This window comes from Schistocerca piceifrons, chromosome 3 (assembly GCF_021461385.2).
Source record: "Schistocerca piceifrons isolate TAMUIC-IGC-003096 chromosome 3, iqSchPice1.1, whole genome shotgun sequence".
Lineage (NCBI taxonomy): Eukaryota > Metazoa > Arthropoda > Insecta > Orthoptera > Acrididae > Schistocerca > Schistocerca piceifrons.
In genome coordinates, this window is record NC_060140.1 from 341,519,872 (window position 1) to 341,541,783 (window position 21,912).

General features: G+C 39.2%; 1 protein-coding gene across 2 annotated transcripts in view; it reads right to left on the reverse strand.

The window, feature by feature from the left end:
* Nucleotides 1-21,912, reverse strand: part of LOC124789838 (integrator complex subunit 5) — a 127,254-nt gene that overhangs the window by 17,470 nt on the left and 87,872 nt on the right. For both annotated transcript variants that reach the window (XM_047257334.1, XM_047257335.1), the window contains 3 exons: nucleotides 13,593-13,741; nucleotides 13,274-13,422; nucleotides 3,932-4,155 (listed from right to left, as the gene is read on the reverse strand). In XM_047257334.1, the coding sequence (XP_047113290.1) occupies nucleotides 3,932-4,155; nucleotides 13,274-13,422; nucleotides 13,593-13,741 (522 nt within the window). The remainder of the gene's footprint in view (nucleotides 1-3,931; nucleotides 4,156-13,273; nucleotides 13,423-13,592; nucleotides 13,742-21,912) is intronic.

The following is a 21,912-nucleotide window of genomic DNA, read 5'->3' on the forward strand; positions in this document are numbered from 1 at the left end:
ATAGTCCATATGCTCTTACTTTGTTCATTAAACGACTGTGGGGAACTGTACTGAACGCCTTGCGGAAGTCAAGAAACACGGCATCTACCTGTGAACCCGTGTCTATGGCTCTCTGAGTCTCGTGGACGAATAGCGCGAGCTGGGTTTCACACGACCGTCTTTTTCGAAACCCATGCTGATTCCTACAGAGTAGATTTCTAGTCTCCAGAAAAGTCATTATACTCGAACATAATACGTGTTCCAAAATTCTACAACTGATCAACATTAGTGATATAGGTCTATAGTTCTGTACATCTGTTCGACGTCCCTTCTTGAAAATGGGGATGACCTGTGCCCTTTTCCAATCCTTTGGAATGCTACGCTCTTCTAGAGACCTACGGTACACCGCTGCAAGAAGGGGGGCAAGTTCCTTCGCGTACTCTGTGTAAAATCGAACTGGTATCCCATCAGGTCCACCGGCCTTTCGTCTTTTGAGCGATTTTAATTGTTTCTCTATCCCTCTGTCGTCTATTTCAATATCTACGATTTTGTCATCTGTGCGACAATCTAGAGAAGGAACTACAGTGCAGTCTTCCTCTGTGAAACAGCTTTGGAAAAAGACATTTAGTATTTCGGCCTTTAGTCTGTCATCCTCTGTTTCAGTACCATTTTGGTCACAGAGTTTACAAAACAACCTATCCCCTTAAAATACTCTCCATTACAACTAATACATTTGTTCCACCAGTGCTTCCACTGTTCGAAATATTTTATCTGGTCATCTTTAGAAATGGCTGACAAGTCCTCCCTTGTTTTTTTTTCTTGACCTCTTCAATGTTATCAAATTGGGTGTCCTTTCATAGCCCTTTTCATGAATGTAAATAAGAAAAAGTCACACGGAGACAGGTCTGGAGAGTAAGGTGTGTGGGGCAGTGGAACCATGCCATTTTTTGCCAAACAATAACAGAGATAGCTGTGTGTGTGCAGGTGCATTGCCATGGTGGAAGAACCAATCTCCAAACAACAGGTTTGATTGATGGTCTGACCTGGGGGAACAAGCTCTGAATGAACTATGCCCTCAGCATCAAAAAAGCAAATCAGCATAGTTTTGAAGTTTGATTTGACTTGACGAAAATTTTTTGGATGGGATGACAACACCTTCCATTGGCTTTACTGTTGCTTTGTTTCTACGTCATAACCACAGCACCATGACTCATCACCAGTAATGGCCTCTGACAGAAAATCTGGATCAGTTTCAAGCTGTTTCATAGCACAACATGTTTCAACTCGACATTTCTTTTGATTGTCAGTCATAACTCGAGGAACAAACTTGGCAGCAACCCTCCTCATTCCCAAATATTCACTTAAAGTTCGCTAAACTGAGCTCCAAGATAGCCCACTAATCTCTGACAGTTCATCAATTGTCTGTCGATGATCTGTGAGCACAAGCTCTTGAAGTTTTTCAATATTTTCGTCAATTTGGACAGTTGATGGACATCCAGAATGAGGTTGTCATCAGTCGACATGTCACCATTTTTAAATTGAGCGAATTACTCGTAAACTTGAGTTTTTCCCATAGCATTATCTTCGTAAGCTGTTTTAATCATTAAAACATTTCAGCAGCATTTATACCAAGTAGAAAACAAAATTTCACAGCTGCACATTGTTCACTTAAAACTTGCCCTCATAAAAAATGAAACAAGAAAAAAACAGCACTAGCAAAAACAATCACTATAGATGAACAGAACAAAACAGGTCGACAACACAGGCGGCACTGAACTGGCAATGAGTTGCACTATACACGCCTAGTGGCACAAATGGGTACTACGTAAGCTCCGCCCACTGCAATGTTATTCCATTTTTTTGAGTACCCTCTCATATAGTTTATTAGCAGACATAGTTAAACAACTACAGCATTGCATTTTTTGAAGCCGTTCTCAGTCACGACATAACAAGAAAGAAAGGTGCCAGAGACAAACTTTAAAACTAAATTGAAATTATTTTTGGTGGACAGCAATTTCTACTTAAACAGATGAGTTTTAAAAGTGACTGACATGAATCCATATATATGAATCATCAACCAATAATTGAATAATTTAATGTCATTTCAAACAGACTGGTATTATTTAACGCATTAAGTAGGAAAGATGAAAACAAAGGCAACAACTCAACATACAGTAGGAGCACTTAAGCAATGTTTTAAGTCTCTTGTCTATGTCTATCAGCTGATCAACTGATCAACTTTATAGTGAGTTGTCACCTTAACACATAAAACGATGAGTAGTTTCGGATTTAGAAGTAACAGCAGTGGCAAATCACAATGTTTTGAAAGGTGTCTATTATTTCCTGATGAACAACTAGAATGCTGCAGAATGGGTGTTCCTCATCTGATGTCAGATATCTGACATTAACCATGAATCATTAGTGAGTGTGCAAAAGCTTGCACCCAAGCCTGTAGGAGTTGCTGTTCACATGACTTGCATTCTTCTGTCTGGACAGGGCACTTATCAATGCTGTTGTTCATAAATTAACCTCTGACTGGCTATTTAAAAAAGAAAAAATATACTTTTTTATTTACAATCTTTACTTACATGCTGAAATTACTTCTCCATAGCTGCCACCTAAATTCAAACATATTTTGTACTGTGACCCTAGTTACTTTATCCCTTCATAAAATAATAGTGTTGATTGGTGCCTTAGGCAGTTGTCGACAGCATCCTTGAGCTCTTTGTTGGTCATGAAGTGCTGAGTAGCCTGCCACACCTTCATCTTGGGCAAAAGATGAACGTCACTTGTGTCCAAACTAGGAAGGATGTTACAAATTTCCCCACCCAAAAATTCTGAGCTTTTACTTTGTTCAATTCACAGTATTGCACTACACACTGTCGTGAAGGAGAATGATTCCTTCAGTAATCATCCTGAACTGTTTGTTTTAAATTGACCTGTGCAATTTCATAAGTATCTCACAATAAACTAGTGACATCGGTCATATGTTGAACAAATTCATCAATCACATCTGAATGTCTTCCTCAACCACTTTCATCATGCACAGCTGTATGACAAGCCTTGAATTTTCTGCACCACCACCTCACAACACCTCCGCTCATAATTACATTTCTATATGTACAACACAACTGACAATGAATCACAGTGGCATTGGCTTCTTAGCTTGCATGAAGTGAATGACAGAAAGTACCTCATAACTGCAGGCAGACAAAATAACCCTGCCCGCTTCAATCACTTGCTGCTTACACACTGATGAACAAAACAGAAACTGACTGATGCAACATGCCCTACAAATTCTCTTTCTCCAACCACACAAGTGCCATGAAGCTACAAGCATAAGTTTATTTTTAATAGCCAAGTGGAGGTTAATTCATGAATAACCTCTGTAGTTTCCAAACATCATCTATCATATTCGTGTGAACAGCTGGAGCAATGAGTGCATCATCCTACATGTTGCAGAATGGGTGTTCATTCCAAATCAGGTATCTGACATTAAACATGAATCAGTTGTGAAGACGGAAAAGGTTCCCACAAAGTTGTAGGTGTCAGTGTTCACACGATTTGCATTCTGTACTTTGGACAGTGCACTTAAGACACTGTTATTAAAAAGTCCAAACAAATCACAACACAAGCAAAAGATCAGCTTGGTTTGGCAAATGAGCACCTAGGTCTTCACGTGGGCAGGATCCATGCCACAAATGTGTATTTATCAGACAAAATGGGAAATGCAGTATTACATTTTATAGCAATGTTTGTGATATTTCAAGTATATTGGAAACAATAAGAAATCAGTGTTGTCAGAGCACAGCCCAAACAATAATTATTCATTTGTTTACTGGACCACTAAGCATTTAAATGTAAATGCCTAATTCCCTATCTCCATACAATTGTCGGAAAGTTATTTTATCAATACTAGACTGTGGTGAGTATTTCAGTTGTAGGAAAATACCAGGTTCATTGACGCAGATGAAGAAATATGAAACTGTAGCACGTGCCAGCTGTAAAACGTCATGTGTTGGCAAAGGCAGCAGCTGGAGTGCAGCTGCCAGTGAATGGGCTGCAGCAATGGATGGTGGACTGACAAGTAATTGAGCAGCCTGAGACAAATTGGACAGCAATGCTCTAGACACAAGTCCACATCTCAGGTATGGTGATTTTCCACTTTTCTCCCACCTGTAAAAAGCATTATTTTTATTATATTAAAATCTTGTAGATGGAATGGAGGATTATTCACGATACAATCAATAAATTCCCTGAAGTGATCTGCAAGGGATAAATAATGGAGATTCTTAATCATTAAAATATGTCTAAGAAAGGTTAATTATATACCAATCTATATCTCCAAATATCTCAAAGAAATTGAACTAAAGCAAAATTACAACAATATTCCAAGCAAAGTGACTGAAAATGCAGTAAAAGTGTATATGTTGGACAAAATTAATTACCTGGGTAACAAAATCAAAATTATGTGGGATGTAATAAAAAGTGAGACAGCCGTAGCTTCCTCCAGGCCTCCAATTCTGTGGTTACTCTTACTAATGACTACATAAATTTGCAATGATACTTCATGAATACTGAGTAGACAGCCTGAACATCTGCTCTTGTTGAGGCTATGAGTAGCATCAAATAGTTACCGTTACTTGTGAGGAAATAATTGTATTGTCTATCGCAATTGTAGAACTCAAGATGATAATTACATAACTAGAAAATAAAATTTCATTTGCTGATGAAAATATCTCAGGTAAATTCATGAAGTTAACGAAATAAAACACTGTATTAAATGCTTTCATTGCACTAGTCATGTTAACTCTACATAAAAGTCCAAGGGTCCAAAGAAATAAAATAGCTACAAATGTGTAAATTGGTGTACTGCCCATTGAGACCAGATATTCCAGTGATTCTACTGATGATGTCATTTAAAGCAAATTTGTTTCAATCCTGGTGTGTAATATGGGACATACCCTCTGATATCTTGCTGTCTCTCAGTTCACTCCCACACACTGCTAAGTGTGTAGCCCCCATATCTCTACCCAAGAGTGAACCCTGCTAGGACTTGTGAATGCTAAAATATTTTTGGGATTTACAGCAAATGGCTTTAGGTATACTTGCTACTAGAAAACATCCAATAAATGTTTTGGCTTCTTTCAAATGATATTGAATTAATAGATCTGTCTATTTGGTGGAGCATGATGCAAGTTCACTTTACAAAAATATTTTATTTATTTATTTATTTTGCCCCTGGGAGGAATGGGAAAAATGGAGGGAGAACTGCTCTCTCCTGTTCATCAGTGGATATGCCATTGTCTCTAGAAAGCGTTGTGAACATACAATCCAATTTCCATAGCCTCTTTGATGATCTGAGATACAATACCTTAGGGCGTGCTCAAATCTGCTCAAAAAAGAACTTGCATTATTCATAACAAACTCAAAAGGTTGTGTTTAGCAAAACACATTTTTTCTGCATTTCTGTACTGTATGTACTGTTGATGTTTGCAAGTGCTGAGGGTTGCCACGTGTCTGGCTTTTTACGGTCAAGTCCAGCCAAATACACTGATGTAAAAAAAATCGTAATACCAAGAAGGAGCTGTGCGACATAACCAAAAGTTGGTAGTGTGTCTCTACATATGAAAGATGACATCTATTCAAATTTCATACCAGCTAAATAGAAGTGGCACTAGTAGTACCACTATGAGGATGCAAATCACGTTTGCTTTAAATAAATGCTGTAATGGTATGGGCATTAGTTATCTTTGAGATTGGAAATGGTGAGTTCATGTTAGTCATTAATGCCTTTAAGGCAACAAAGATGCCATTATCAACACCTCACTGAGTTTGAATGAGATCACATAATAGAGCCACGAGAAGCTGGATGTACCTTCTGTAGTAGTGCAGGAAAACTTGGCAGGAATGTAACCACTGTACATGATTGTTGGCAGTGGTGGTCATGAGACTGTATGGTCACAAGAGGACTGGGCTCTGCATGGTTGCACAGCATTGCGATGAGGAAAGACCCACTGTGTTTGGCGTATGGCTCTGGTGCATCATACTGCATTTGTAGCAGCAATGTGAGAAACTATTGGCATGAAAATGGCACAACAAACTGTTACAAATCAGTTATTTCAAGGACTGCTCCAAGCCAGACTCCCTGCAGCGTCTACTCCACTGACACAGAAACACCACCATTTGCAACTTCAGTGGTGTCAAGTGAGAGCTCTTTGAAGGGCAGGGTGTTTTCTGATGAAAGTTGGTTCTGCCTCGGTGCCAGTAATGGCCATGTGTTGGTTAGGAGGAGGCCAGGTGAGGGTCTGCAACCAACCTGTCTGCATGATAGATGCACTGGACCAACATCTGGGGATAGGGTCTGGGGTGCAATTTAGTATGACAGCAGGAGCACTCTCATGGCTATCCCATGCACCCTGACTGCAAATTTGTATGTCAGTCTGGCGATTCGACCTGTTGTGCTGCTATTCATGAACAGTATTCCAGGGGGTGTTTTCCAACAGGATAATGCCCACTCACAAACTGCTGTTGTAACTCAGCACGCTCTACTGAGTGTCAACATGTTGCCTTGGCCTGCTCAATCACCAGATCTGTCTCCCATTGAGCACATGTGGTACCTTATTGGACGACAACACCAGCATCATCCCAAACAGCATAAACTGTCCCTGTTTTGACGACCAAGTGCAACCGGTATAGAGCTCCACCCCACAAACTGACATCCAACAGCAGTACAAGACAATGCGTGTACATCTGCATGCTTGAATTCAACACCAGTTATTAATGTACCAGTATTTCACATTTTCAGTGGCCAATCTCCCACTATTAACATGTGTTGTTACAATGTTAATCACTTAAATATGTTATGTAGACAAATTCATTCCCAAAATTTCATTACTGTAAATCAATTATTTTTTGATGTTGCAATTTGTTTCTGTCAGAGTATTATAGTCTGGCCTGTTCGACTTTTGTCAGGTTTTTTTAGAGATGAATGACATGAGCACAAAAAATAAGTATGAGGAGGAATAAGAAGAGATATCATAATGTTATACAGATACAGTTCCAACCAATGGTGTCCTATGCTTTCTTCAAAGGCCAATTTCTCTGTGTGTTATTTATGTTTCTTTCATTCTTTTATGGCAAAATAACAGAGCTCAATTAAACATGCTGAAACTTCAGATATTTCTGTCAATAAAGTAATCAACCAGTGCTCACAAATTCTATATAACATTACTGAAACACTTTAGGCAAAAGTTTTGTCCAATTACAGTTTTTGGAAATTTAAGGTAGTTGTCAGAGAGACATCAAAATCAGGCTGAAGAATTTGGAGGAGCAAACATGAATAATATGTACATGATTATCAAAAAGTACTTAAATCCAGAACTTATGAATTCAGCACCCAATTAAAGCACTTTCAGTGAATAACACTAGCTGATCTTCCAATCTACGAATAACTGACAGAAACCAAAGTTATTTTGTCTAGAAAAAATGTGAAGTTGCGAGGGCAGTAAATTCTTTGCTCAGTGGCAAAATTACATTAAATTCATGCAATAAAAAAGGAGAACTGCCTTTAAAAGGCTTGTTTCAGGTCACATCATAATGAAGAATTTTATTTGGAATTAATGAAATTGGCAGGATATTACTCTGCAATTCCAGGCCATAATGTCAACATTGAGAGAATATAGTCTTTCATAAAGGAACGCAATAAATTGCAAACCGGCACAATCACAAAGATGATGATGTTAATTTAAAATTATCACTTCACGAGCTCCTCAAAATGATTTCCAAGAAAAATAATGTTCTCCATATTATGGGCCCAAATGAGAAATATAATAGTTAACTATATTGTTTTTTCTTTATAAGCCTAAAAGGACCAAAGTACTTAAATATCTTTTCATTTTCTGCTAAAGAAGAATAGATAAATGTTTATTTTGTTTAATGGAAAACTTGTAGTTTATTTTGATATTAGAAATGAAGACAACTGAGCACTTAGTTGCTATCATAATTGCAAACTGACTATAAGTGATTATTAATAACAATTAAGAATACCCAACTGACCCTACTTCTATTTAAAACAGCTAGTTTGGCTTTTAGAGCAAAATGTCTGGCCAAATACAACACCAGTCCGGCCTTTCCGTCTTTGGACCTGGCAACCCTCCAACAACAGCACATCAACCACAGAAATGAAGAAAAATCTGTTGTTACCACATACAGCCTTAATGGATAAGCACAATATCTTATTGGAGTAGTCACAATTTCAAGCCAAACTTCAAACTTGTAGCATTAAACCATCAAAGATGTTGAGGAAATTTGTCCAAAACTTTAATAGATATAAGGGTTACACACTCAGCACTGTGTGGATGTGTGGAAACAGACACTTGATACTAAAAGCCTGCATATGAGTATGTCCCTTGTTATAAAGTGTCAGAGAGAGAGAAACATTGTGAATTGCAAGTCGTCACTGGTATGAAAATAATCTAGTTCCAATGAGCACAACTACAGCATTTACAACTATGTGGCTCTGTTACTTCTCTGTAAGTCAGTTGCTCTCCTGACAAACACAATGGTGGTGGATATTGCTGAAAGCTCAATCTCTATAAAGAAATGAACACTACAAGTGCACCAAGAACATTTAATACGACATATCTTTCTTGCAACTCTTTGTGGTTATGTAAGTAGAATATGGTGTCACATCTTTATCACAGCAACGGACATCATATACTTCCTGACAGAACTAAACATGTTATTGTAAAACTTCTTCTCAAGAAAGATAATGCCACAACTGTGAACAGCTACAGACCAATTTCATGTCAGAGTGTTTTGTCAAACGTATTCACAAATTTATTGAGTGCAAAAACAGACAAATCTCTTGACAACTTAGATATTTTTAACAAAAGGGAAATTTGGCTTTCAAAAGAATGTAGAGACAGAACGGATAATCTTCCAGTTTGTGGATGAGAACTTACAGTGTTTCAAATCAAGAATTGTGTGTTACTGCATATATTCAGTGATCTACAAAAGGTGCTGATTATGTTGATCATAACCTCACACTAGAGAACGGCCAGAATAATATTATCGGTAGCTCATTAGGAAATCTGCTAAAATCCCATCTCATCAACAGGATGAAGTTTTTCAACTGGTGAATTGCAAATAGGCAGTATAAGTTGCATCACAATGGGAAATCATTCATCATGGAGTCCCTCAGGGTTCTGTCCTAGATCCCTTATAGTTTTAAATTTATTTCAACAACTAGCCTGCTGTCATGAATGGTGAGTATAAACAGCATGACAACTGTGAATATTTGTCAACTGTAGACGCCATTAATCTCCTTTCTGAGGTGCTAACTAGTTTACTGTCACCTCCCTTTCTTTTTGCTCTAATCACAAATACCCAGAGGACTTTACAGTGATGTATACAATAACCAACAGTTACAGAAAATAAAAAGTACAAAATTCATGGGACTATATTTAGATGTTACCTAATCTTGGTACAGCATTTGTAACGATACTGAGGCATAGAACTTTGCAGATGGGAGTTATCCTTGGAACATGTCCTTCATTCTCATAAGCCTCCTGGCCTCAATCTCTATTCACCCACTGCCCTTGACCCTCCATTAACAGTTTTCCCTTGCTATGTCCTATTACCCCCCTCCCAATCCACATCAACTTCATCGTGTGCTGCGCTGCACTGGCTCCTGCATCTGTGCATCACAAGCCTAGCCCATGCACCTGCCACCGTTGCCTCCAGCATTCCTAGCTGGCAAACCTCCTGCTGCCTTCCTCCAAGCTGCTAGCTGCCACATCCAACCGCTCTTCCTGCCTCTCTCCCACCCCGAGACCCCATGCTGAAATGTAGATGTACAGGTGTGTGTGTGTGTGTGTGTGTGTGTGTAAAAGAGAGAGAGAGAGAGAGAGAGAGAGAGAGAGAGAGAGAGAGAGAGAGAGAGATCAACAAAGCGCCTACCATATTAATATCAGATTAAGCGAATATACTGGCGCCCCCACCCCCCACCTCCATGAACCATGGACCTTGCCGTTGGTGGGGAGGCTTGCGTGCCTCAGCGATACAGATAGCCGTACCGTAGGTGCAACCAGAACAGAGGGGTATCTGTTGAGAGGCCAGACAAACGTGTGGTTCCTGAAGAGGGGCAGCAGCCTTTTCAGTAGTTGCAGGGGCAACAGTCTGGATGATTGACTGATCTGGCCATTTAACACTTACCAAAATGGCCTTGCTGTGCTGGTCCTGCGAACGGCTGAAAGCAAGGGGAAACTACGGCCGTAATTTTTCCCTAGGGCATGCAGCTTTGATGTATGGTTAAATGATGATGGCGTCCTCTTGCGTAAAATATTCCGGAGGTAAAATAGTCCCCCATGCGGATCTCCGGGCGGGGACTACTCAAGAGGATGTCGTTATCAGGAGAAAGAAAACTGGTGTTGTACGGCTCAGAGCGTGGAATGTCAGATCCCTTAATCGGGCAGGTAGGTTAGAAAATTTAAAAAGGGAAATGGATAGGTTAAAGTTAGATATAGTATGAATTAGTGAAGTTCGGTGGCAGGAGGAACAAGACTTCTGGTCAGGTGACTACAGGGTTATAAACACAAAATCAAATAGGGGTAATGCAGGAGTAGGTTTAATAATGAATAGCAAAATAGGAATGCGGGTAAGCTACTACAAACAGCATAGTGAGCGCATTATTGTGGCCAAGATAGATACGAAGCCAACACCTACTATAGTAGTACAAGTTTATACACCAACTAGCTCTGCAAATGACGAAGAAATTGAAGAAATGTATGATGAAATGTGAGAAGTTATTCAGATAGTGAAGGGTGACGAAAATTTAATAGTCATGGGTGACTGGAATTCGGTAGTAGGAAAAGGGAGAGAAGGAAACGTAGACGGTGAATATGGATTAGGGCTAAGAAATGAAAGAGGAAGCCGCCTGGTAGAATTTTGCACAGAGCATAACTTAATCATAGCTAACACTTGGTTCAAGAATCATAAAAAGAAGGCTGTATACATGGAAGAAGCCTGGAGATACTGACAGGTTTCAGATAGATTATATAATGGTAAGACAGAGATTTAGGAACCAGGTTCTAAATTGTAAGACATATCCAGGGGCAGATGTGGACTCTGACCACAATCTATTGGTTATGACCTGGATAAACTGAAAGAATCAGAGGTTGTACAGAGTTTCAGGAAGAGCATAAGGGAACAATTGACAGGAATGGGGGAAAGAAATACAGTAGCAGAAGAATGGGTAGCTTTGAGGGATGAAGTAGTGAAGGCAGCAGAGGATCAAGTAGGTAAAAAGACGAGGGCTAGTAGAAATCCTTGGGTAACAGAAGAAATATTGAATTTAAATGATGAAAGGAGAAAATATAAAAACGCAGTAAATGAAACAGGCAAAAAGGAATACAAACGTCTCAAAAATGAGATCGACAGGAACTGCACAATGGCTAACCAGGGATGGCTAGAGGACAAATGTAAGGATGTAGAGGCCTATCTCACTAGGGGTAAGATAGATACTGCCTACAGGAAAATTAAAGAGACATTTGGAGATAAGAGAACCAGTTGTATGAACATCAAGAGCGCAGATGGAAACCCAGTTCTAAGCAAAGAAGGGAAAGCAGAAAGGTGGAAGGAGTATATAGAGGGTCTATACAAGGGCGATGTACTTGAGGACAATATTATGGAAATGGAAGAGGATGTAGATGAAGATGAAATGGGAGATACGATACTGCATGAAGAGTTTGACAGAGCACTGAAAGACCTGAGTCGAAACAAGGCCCCCGGAGTAGACAACATTCCATTGGAACTACTGACGGCTTTGGGAGAGCCAGTCCTGACAAAACTCTACCATCTGGTGAGCAAGATGTATGAAACAGGCGAAATACCCTCAGACTTCAAGAAGAATATAATAATTCCAATCCCAAAGAAAGCAGGTGTTGACAGATGTGAAAATTACCGAACTATCAGTTTAATAAGTCACAGCTGCAAAATACTAATGCGAATTCTTTACAGACGAATGGAAAAACTAGTAGAAGCCGACCTCGGGGAAGATCAGTTTGGATTCCGTAGAAATGTTGGAACACGTGAGGCAATACCGACCCTACCACTTATCTTAGAAGCTAGATTAAGGAAGGGCAAACCTACATTTCTAGCATTTGACAATGTTGACTGGAATACTCTCTTTCAAATTCTGAAGGTGGCAGGGGTAAAATACAGGGAGCGAAAGGCTATTCACAATTTGTACAGAAACCAGATGGCAGTTATAAGAGTCGAGGGACATGAAAGGGAAGCAGTGGTTGGGAAGGGAGTGAGACAGGATTGTAGTCTCTCCCCGATGTTATTCAATCTGTATAGTGAGCAAGCAGTGAAGGAAACAAAAGAAAAATTCGGAGTAGGTATTAAAATCCATGGAGAAGAAATAAAAACTTTGAGGTTTGCCGATGACATTGTAATACTGTCAGAGACAGCAAAGGACTTGGAAGAGCAGTTGAACAATTTGTTAACATCGAGTATAGATTTAAGTGTCAGGAAGTCGTTTCTGAAAGTATTTGTATGGAGTGTAGCCATGTATGGAAGTGAAACATGGACGATAAATAGTTTGGACAAGAAGAGAATAGAAGCCTTTGAAATGTGGAGCTACAGCAGAATGCTGAAGATTAGATGGGTAGATCACGTAACTAATGAGGAAGTATTGAATAGGATTGGGGAGAAGAGAAGTTTGTGGTTACAACTTAACCAGAAGAAGGGATCGGTTGGTAGGACATGTTCTGAGGCATCAAGCGATCAGCAATTTAGTATTGGAGGGCAGCGTGGAGGGTAAAAATCGTAGAGGGAGACCAAGAGATGAATACACTAAGCAGATTCAGAAGGATGTAGGTTGCAGTAGGTACTGGGAGATGAAGAAGCTTGCGCAGGATAGAGTAGCATGGAGAGCTGCATCAAACCAGTCTCAGGACTGAAGACCACAACAACAACAACAACAACAACAACAACAACTGGCCATAAATCATATGATTGTGCTCTTGGTGACACTATAAATGTAAGCTGTAACAGACAACCATTTTCTAGCTTGTGGCAAGTCATTACAGCAGTCCCTGTATGGCCTACACACTATCTAGTACTAAGATAGTATTACACAAGTATGATACACTAAATAAGATATACAATTATGGCCATTACTAAGTAAAGACTTTTGAAACCTGATAAACTTTCAAGACAGTGATATCTCTCATCTTTAGATCACATATTTTATGTAAAATTAAGGAAATGTAGCCAATTAATTCACCTCAACAGCTTTGCAATATTTATCCACAACTGTTCTGGATCTGCTTGTTCAGCTAAACTGCTTTCCAGTTTCAATGTGCATGACGTCGTCCATATTGCTTGCTCCATTGCTTGTGCAAAATACTCACAATTGATACCCTCACTGGCATCCTGTATTTCAAGGGGAGGAGAAGAGAATTTTAAAAAAAAAATCATAATCAATTTATTATTAAATTAAACATTCATAACCAATATACTATTAAATTAATACTACAACTAAACAATATTGAATTAATCGTAAATTAAATAATAAAGTTCATACGATAACAAAGAAATGTTACCAGATCTGAATATGATGAAGGAGAAACAGTTATTATTCTTCCAGTTATGAGTCTCACTAAGGCAGCTAACTGGTTGTCTGTTGTTGCCTTCTGCAGCAGATAAGCAGCTGAGCTGACAAGTACATTTTGGCGATGATAACCAAGCAACCCTGAGAAAAACAGGATTTTATTTTTATGTTAATAGGCAGTGCTAGCACAAAAAGTATAGAGTGTGTGGTTATCTGGCAGGCAACAATATCATAGCTTTCCCCACACAACTGTTCTTTACTGTCAAATAACTGACTAGCCTACATCATCATTCGTAAATCTCTGCAGTTGTAAGAAGACTTATCTATTACACACTCAACTGCACAGTCTGTTAAGCAATAACTCTTACGAGGTTTTCATCAGACCAGGGACCAAGCAGCAATTTCACCTAAGTAATATAGATTGGTATCTAGTAACAGTTTACTATCAAAGTTGTGTATGAACACAAAGGGGACAAGCTTGAATCAATCCAGGACGCATGTTCAGATAGCATAATAGGTAGTGTACTGCCCATGAAAGGTGGAGACCCAGGTTCAAATCACAGGCCAGCATATAGTTCTAACTTATCACATACAGCTACCTTAAATCCATGCTTGTAAGATCTGTACCAGTACAAGGCAACTGCTATTCCGCAACTGCTAGGATAGCATTCTTGGAGGAAAATAATGTTGACGCACTTCATCTTTCTCTTAACTGAATTAACAGGAACTAGAAAGAGTAATTCTTAGACTGCACATTGGAAACAGCAAGGAATTAGAGCCACTGGTTGGTTAGCTGGCTGGTTGCTTTGGGGGGAGGGGACCAAACAGCAAGGTCGTGGTGCCACCACATTAGGGAAGGAAGTGGAAAGAAATCGGCCGTCCCCTTTCAAAGGAACCATCGCAGCATTTGCCTGAAGTGATTTAGGGAAATCACGGAAAATCTAAATCAGGATGATCGGATGTAGGTTTGAACCATCGTCCTCCTGGATGCGATTCCAGTGTTCTAAACACTGAGCCACCTCACTCGGTAGAGCCACTAGGATCACATCTTCAAACTTGTATGTGATTTGGCACCATCAAGTAGAGAGAAAATTTATTCCTTCTAATGTGGCTGGTGTCAGCTTGATAGAATTATTGTGTGGCTACTACAGATGATGGTTTGTCATGATACCAAAAAATTTAAGGGGATACTGTGTATACAGTTTTAACAAATGCTGTATTTACACCTTTTCTAAGGTTTTATCATGTCATTTGGTACATTCTGGTGAGTGCTGGCAAGCTGCAAAACCTGTGGAATGATGAAAAGCGTAAATATTGATCAAAGATGTTGAATTTTTTACTTGTAAGGCAGGCCGAATAAAAAAGAAAAGTGACACCCGTCTATTTTTGCCTTTCCTATTATTGCAAGTGGAATGCAGGCAAGCATGGCACACAGTCTGAATGCAGGGGAAGAAAATATAAATAAAAATACTGAAGGCATCAAATGACGAAACAGATGCAGTAACTTCACTCTGTACAATAAAGGAGGAGGGGCAGAGTTACCTGGAATCTGCTTATATGAGGACTATGAGCACACCAGGGACAGGAGACCGAGGAGGGGACAAAGTTATCTGGGATCTGTGCATATGTAGACTATGAGCACGCCAGGCACAGAACGCAAATCAAGAGATATTGCTTCCTAGCAAGGCATAGAAAAGCATCCAACCAAACTAGCTCCTGTTTACCCTACACATATAAAGAAGCTCCTGCTTGGAGAGAATACCACTTGTAGAAGTCTGAAACTGTAACTTCCCTATAGATGGTGCTTGCAGGCAGTGTAGGGCTCATGAGACTGTGTCTGCAGCACCATCTGCTTCTCGTAATGGCTGACGACGAATGTCAATACCCAGTAACCCTAGTTCCATACATCGGTATCTGTTTCAAACCGATAAACATGTTGAGTTTTGTGCCTACGAACTACAATTTGAGGACAGCATTGGTTTTCTGTTATCATTTGAACAAAACTCCAGCAGAATTGCATTGAATGCTTGTTGAAGCTTTCGGCGAACATGCTCCTAAGAAAACATAGTGTTTCGAGTGGTTCAAAAAATTCAAAAGTGGAGATTTTGACATGAGAGACGATGAGCATAGGAAACCACTGAAAAAGTTTGAAGAAAACAAATTGCAGGTCTTACTGGATGAAGGCGATACTAAAACTCAACAGGAACTCACAGAACAATTGAATGTGACACAGAAAGCCATTTCTCTTTGGATGAAAGATATGGGAAAGGTGAAGAAAGTGGGGAAAATGGGTTCTGCATGACCTGAATGAAAGACAGCAAGCAAATAGAAAGACCACTTGTGAAATGCTGCTTACCAGATAAAAGAAAGTCGTTTCTCCATCAAATAGTCACAGGTGATGAAAAATGGATATATTTTGAGAATTCTAAGCGTCGTAAATCATGGGTGAATCCAGGCAAACCATCGACATCCACTGCAAGACCAAACCGCTTTGGAAAGAAGACAATGCTCTGTGTTTGGTGGGATTAGAAGGGTGTTATCTATTTTGAGCTGCTAAAACCTGGTGAAACTGTTAACACTGTTTAAATCGAGCTTTATGTGAAAATTGACCAGACTATGGAAAAAGGCAACATAAAGTCATATTGCTTCATGATAATGCCCCATCACACACAGCAAAGCGGGTCAAGGAAACAATCGAGGCGTTCAGTTGGGAAATACTAAGGTATGTGGCTTATTCTCCTGACTTGGCTCCATCCAATTATCATCTATTTGCATCACTGGGATATGCTCTCACTGAACAACACTTCAATTCATATGAAAATGTACGAAAATGGCTCACTGATGGCTTCAAAAGAAGAACTGGTTTTTTTTGGCGTGGCATCCACAGCGTGCTTGAGACTTGGGAGAAATGTATAAATAGCAATGGAGATTATTTTAAATAAAATATTGTGTATCGGTTTCAAACAACAGGTGTATAATTATTGCAACCAAACCCTGGTTTCATACTTCTACACCTGGTAAATCTATCCCTCACAGCAAGAACTGCCGTAAACAGGAGAGTTTTATGATGAAAATTTTCACTCTTGTTCTAATCACCCAATATGTAAGATACGGCCAACTACTCATGTAAAGTTCTTTTTGCATAAGTATTTTAAAGATCAGACAATCTGCAATTTCTGAGTATTTATACACACTGAAACACCACAGAAACTGGTATAGGCATGCGTATTCAAATACAGAGATATTTAAACAGGCAGAATACGGTGTTGCGGTTGGCAACACCTATACAAGACAAGTGTCTGGTGCAGTTGTTAGATCGGTTATTGCTGCTAAAATGGCACGTTATCAAGATTTAAGTGAATTTGAATGTGGTGTTACAGTCAGCACACGAGCGATAGGACACACCATCTCTGAGGTAGCAATGAAATGGGGATTTTCCCGTACGACCATTTCACGAGTATACCATGAATATCAGGTATCTGGTAAAACATCAGTTCTCCAACATCGCTGCGGCCAGAAAAAGATCCTGCAAGAACGGGACCAATGATGACTGAAGAGAATTGTTTAACATGACAGAAGTGCAACCCTTCCGCAAATTGCTGCAGATTTCAATGCTGGGCTACCAACAAGTGTCAGCTTGTGAATCATTCAACGAAACATCATCAATATGGGCTTTTGGAGCTAAAGACCCACTGGTGTATCCCTGATAACTTCATGACACAAAGCATTATGCCTCACCTGGGCCTGTCAACACTGACATTGGACTGTTGATGACTGGAAACATGTTGCCTGGTTGGAAAAGTCTTGTTTCAAATTGTATTGAGCAGATAGTCGTGTATGCGTATGGAGACAACCTCAGGAATCCATGGATCCTGCATGTCAGTAGGGGACTGTTCAAGCTGTTGGAGGCTCTGTAATGGCATGGGGCATGTGCAGTTGGAGTGATATGGGGCACTTGATATGCCTAGATATGACTCTGACAAGTGACACATGCGTAAGCATCCAGTGTGATCACCTACTCTATTCATGTCCATTGTGCATTCTGACGGACTTGGGCAATTCAGCAGAGAAAGTGACACCTCACACATCCAGAATTACTACAGAATGGCTCCAGGAGCACTCTTCTGAGTTTAAACACTTCTGCTGGCCACCAAAATCCCCAGACATGAACATTATTGAGCATATCTGGGATGTGTTGCAATGTGCTATTGAGAAGGTATCTCCACTCCCTCATACTCTTAACAGATTTATGGATGGCCCTCCACAATTCATGGTGTCAGTTCCCTCCAGCACTACTTCAGACATTAGTCGAGTCCGTGCCACATCGTGTTGTGACATTTCTGCATGCTCGCGGGGGTCCTATATGATATTATGCAGGTGTACCAGTTTCTTTGGCTCTTCAGTGTATAGGCAACATTAATTTACATAATATCTGCATTAATTTTCAATGACAGAAGTAAAAAATATTGTAATTTGTCTGAGTCAGGAAATAACTTTAAGTGGGGGTACTATTTGTTTCTTGCTGCAGCTTTGTTAATTCTGACAGACTTAATTTAAATCCACACAATGCCTTTTTTTTATTTCACTTAAATGCAAATGCACCAGAACAAAATTACATGAATAAAATTTGGATGCATACACATATGTAGTAGCATCCCCATTTTAGAACAATTTATATCAAACTGTCAGAGCAACAGTTTCTTATTCTGCTTGGTAAAACTATAATATGTAAAATATTAAAATATGGCTCAGTCATATAAAATTGGGATAAGATCACAAGTCACACAATGCATTTCAAGAGTGCATTCTAATCTTCGGGAAAAATATACATGATTCTTGTAAAAAAGAGACAGTAAAAAACATCGGACAGATGGTGCGAGTGAGAAGTGCACAGAACTATTTGCTGTTATAGTGGTAGTGAAGTACTAACACGTCACTGACAATCATGTGCAATTACCACAGTCATTGGGTTATGTTATGTCAGTTCTGTCTGCATGTGGCAACTGAACTAGCAGTTTAAATAAGAGGCACATTAATCTGATCCTGAAATGTACTTTTGTAGTTTATTGTAGCATCATAACAAAGTTTATAAAGAAAACACTCAAGCCACTCATGACTTGACCAATTAAAATGCTCTTGCTCTCACTATTATGCAGAAATATTTCCAGTTCTTCAGTTAACTCTACTCCCCCCCCCCTTTTTTTTACCACAGTGTATATAAAACTTCAAGATCTGCATCTAGTTCGTTTAGTGAACTTCCAGTATCAAAAGCATGGGGGGCAATGGATGATCTACTGTAGTTGTTCAGGCTGAATGCACCTTTCTGCTCATCATATTTTAATTTAAAATCCCTCCTCATCACTCTTTAGTATTACACAACATGCATTTTATCTTATACATGGCTGACCTGTCATACTTATAGGAATTTTAGATTTTGATGAACTTTGTATCCCAACAAATTTTCTGTTTTGTTTTAAAATTGAAGATAACATGTATTTCTAAGCACTATACAGTTATACACAATGCAATTATTTTCAGAGATAAAGCTGGGATAACATTTCACTACATGGGAACTGATGATTCATGTCCAAGTATTAGCTACTAATTTAACAGATCTAAAAACAAAACCTTTCTATGAGTGTTGTTGAAAAAGCGAACTACTGAGGAACAGCATAACGTAGGGAGACAGGCGTGTGCATGTGAGCGAGTGTGTGTGTTTGGGTGGATTTTTTCCTACAAGCTTGAAAAAGGAATTTCATTCTGAAAGACAGCAAAGCTCTGTACCCTTTGTTTGTATACCTAGCGACGACACAGCGCTTCTGCTAAATAATTCGTAATATTCAACTAGAACTTTCCATACATTATTCTTAAAGGTATACACATCTTAAACACAAAGGTTTACTACATATGATCCTGTTGGAAGTCTTATGACCTTGCCTTCCTCTGATCTTTGATATGACTTACCCAGTTCATTATACTGGGATTTACCTGTTTAATGTGAGCTTTGAACCAGGGCGCAACTTGGCATTTTTCAAATCAACGCCTGTGGTGCAAGAAGCAATAAATAACACAAAAAATCTGGTAAAACAGAGGACTTAGTCCTGGACCTTACAATCTGTAGTCTACCACTTACCCGTGGTTCTTACTGGCAATGTACTTCAGTAACTTTTTATTATATTTCTAAGGTACCGACAATGAAATTATTTCAAGACAGTATTTTAGATTCATTAAAATAATGAGACAACTAAACTTGTTAATGTGCTCAAACTGTAAAAATTTTAACAGTTGACAGGCAACAGACACCACATATATGGGCAACAAAATTATTTATCAAGGTTATTAACTTTCATGTCAAAGATTTTATTTAAAATTTCAGTTTACATCCCTTTTTCCAGTTTTATTTTTATTTTTGTTAAGCTAATTTCTACACTGAATTTCCACATGAATTTTGTCCTCTACAAATTCCAGTGTGCTAATTTTTGTTTTTGTTGGTGATGAGCATCACAGACAGAAACAAATAACAAAACATTATGAATCACATCTGCCCTTTATAAACAATCTGACCAAACTTTATTCTTATTGGTCAAACAGTGCATAAGATTCCTACCAGGGATAGGAAGCTATGTTGTGTGATGTGCATGAATTTTTTTCACCAAAACATGCATCTGCAAAATGCAAACGAGGGTCACTCCAAAAGAAATGAACACTACTTTTTAAATCCATCTTTTATTCTACATGTTTGAAAGTTTTACAGTGTGTAGATACATCCTTTACGAACAATATTTTCATTTCTCCACATAATTCCCATCCCTCTCAACTGCCTTAAGTCATCTTGGAACCTGCACCTGTATACCCGCACGGTAAAATTCTGGACCAACCTGTTGGAGTCACTGTTTGGCAGTGTGCACAAGGGAGTCATCACCTTCAAACCTTGTTCCACGAAGAGAGTCCTTCAGTTTCCCAAAGAGATGATAGTCACATGGAGCCAGGTCAGGACTGTAAGGCAGGTGTTTCAGTGTTGTCCATCCGAGTTTTGTGATTGCTTCCATGGTTTTTTGACTTACATGTGGCTGTGCATTGTCATGCAACAGCAAAACATCCTGCTTTTGCTGATGTGGTCGAACACGACTCAGTCAAGCTTGAAGTTTCTTCAGTGTCGTCACATATGCATCAGAATTTATGGTGATTCCATTTGGCATGATGTCCACAAGCAAGAGTCCTTCGGAATCAAAAAACACCATACCCATAACTTTTCCAGCAGAAGGTGTAGTTTTGAATTTTTTTTCTTGGGTGAATTTGCATGATGCCACTCCATTGATTGCCTCTTCGTCTCTGGTGAAAATTGGTGGAGCCATGTTTCATCACCTGTAACAATTCTTCCAAGAAATTCATCTACACCATTCTCATACTGTTCCAAAAATTCGCTTCATACCGTTTTTCTTGTTTCTTTGTGAGCCACTGACAACATCCTGGGAACCCAACCTGGCACAAACCTTTTTTAACGCCAACACTTTCAGTATTCTGCAAACGCTTCCTTCCCCTATCCCAATGTAGTGTGACAATTCATTCACTGTGATGCGTCTGTCAGCAGTCACAAATTCGTTAACTCTCTGCACATTGTCTGTAGCGTGTGCAGTACGAGGACTGCTGCTGCGAGGACAATCCTCAATATAGCTGTGCCTGCTTTCATCATGTAACCTGCTTGCCCACAGACTAACTGTACTGCGATCGACAGCAGCATCTCCATACACCGTTTTCAACCTCTTGTGGATGTTTCCCACTGTCTCGTTTTCACAGCAGAGGAATTCTATGACAGCACATTGCTTCTGACGAACGTCAAGTGTAGGAGCCATCTTGAAGACATGCTGTGACGGCACCACTCACGGGAACAGGTTGAACTAAGTCTGAAAACAAGTGGGAAGGATGTATCTACACACTGTAAAACTTTCACACATCCAGAATGAAAACTGTATTTTTACAAAAATAGTGTGCACTTCTTTTGGAGTGACCCTCGTACCTTCCTTGTACTGTACAACCTGTCAAGCAAATGCACAAATGCAAACAGAAAAAAAAAGACATTGCCTAGGGGCACATTTATGGACTTTGTTCTCTTTAAAGTAAATTTGATTATTTCAGATTTGTTCCTCTTAATAGATGTAGACTGTTCCTAAATCTCATATTAATTTAGACAAGTGGAGAGAGAACTATATTCAGTTTCTCTTAAATGAGGAATTTGTAATATCAGTAATTTTTTAACTTGAAAATTTTGTTCATATTTGGGTCCACAGCCTCCTAAAATTTTATGACAGAAA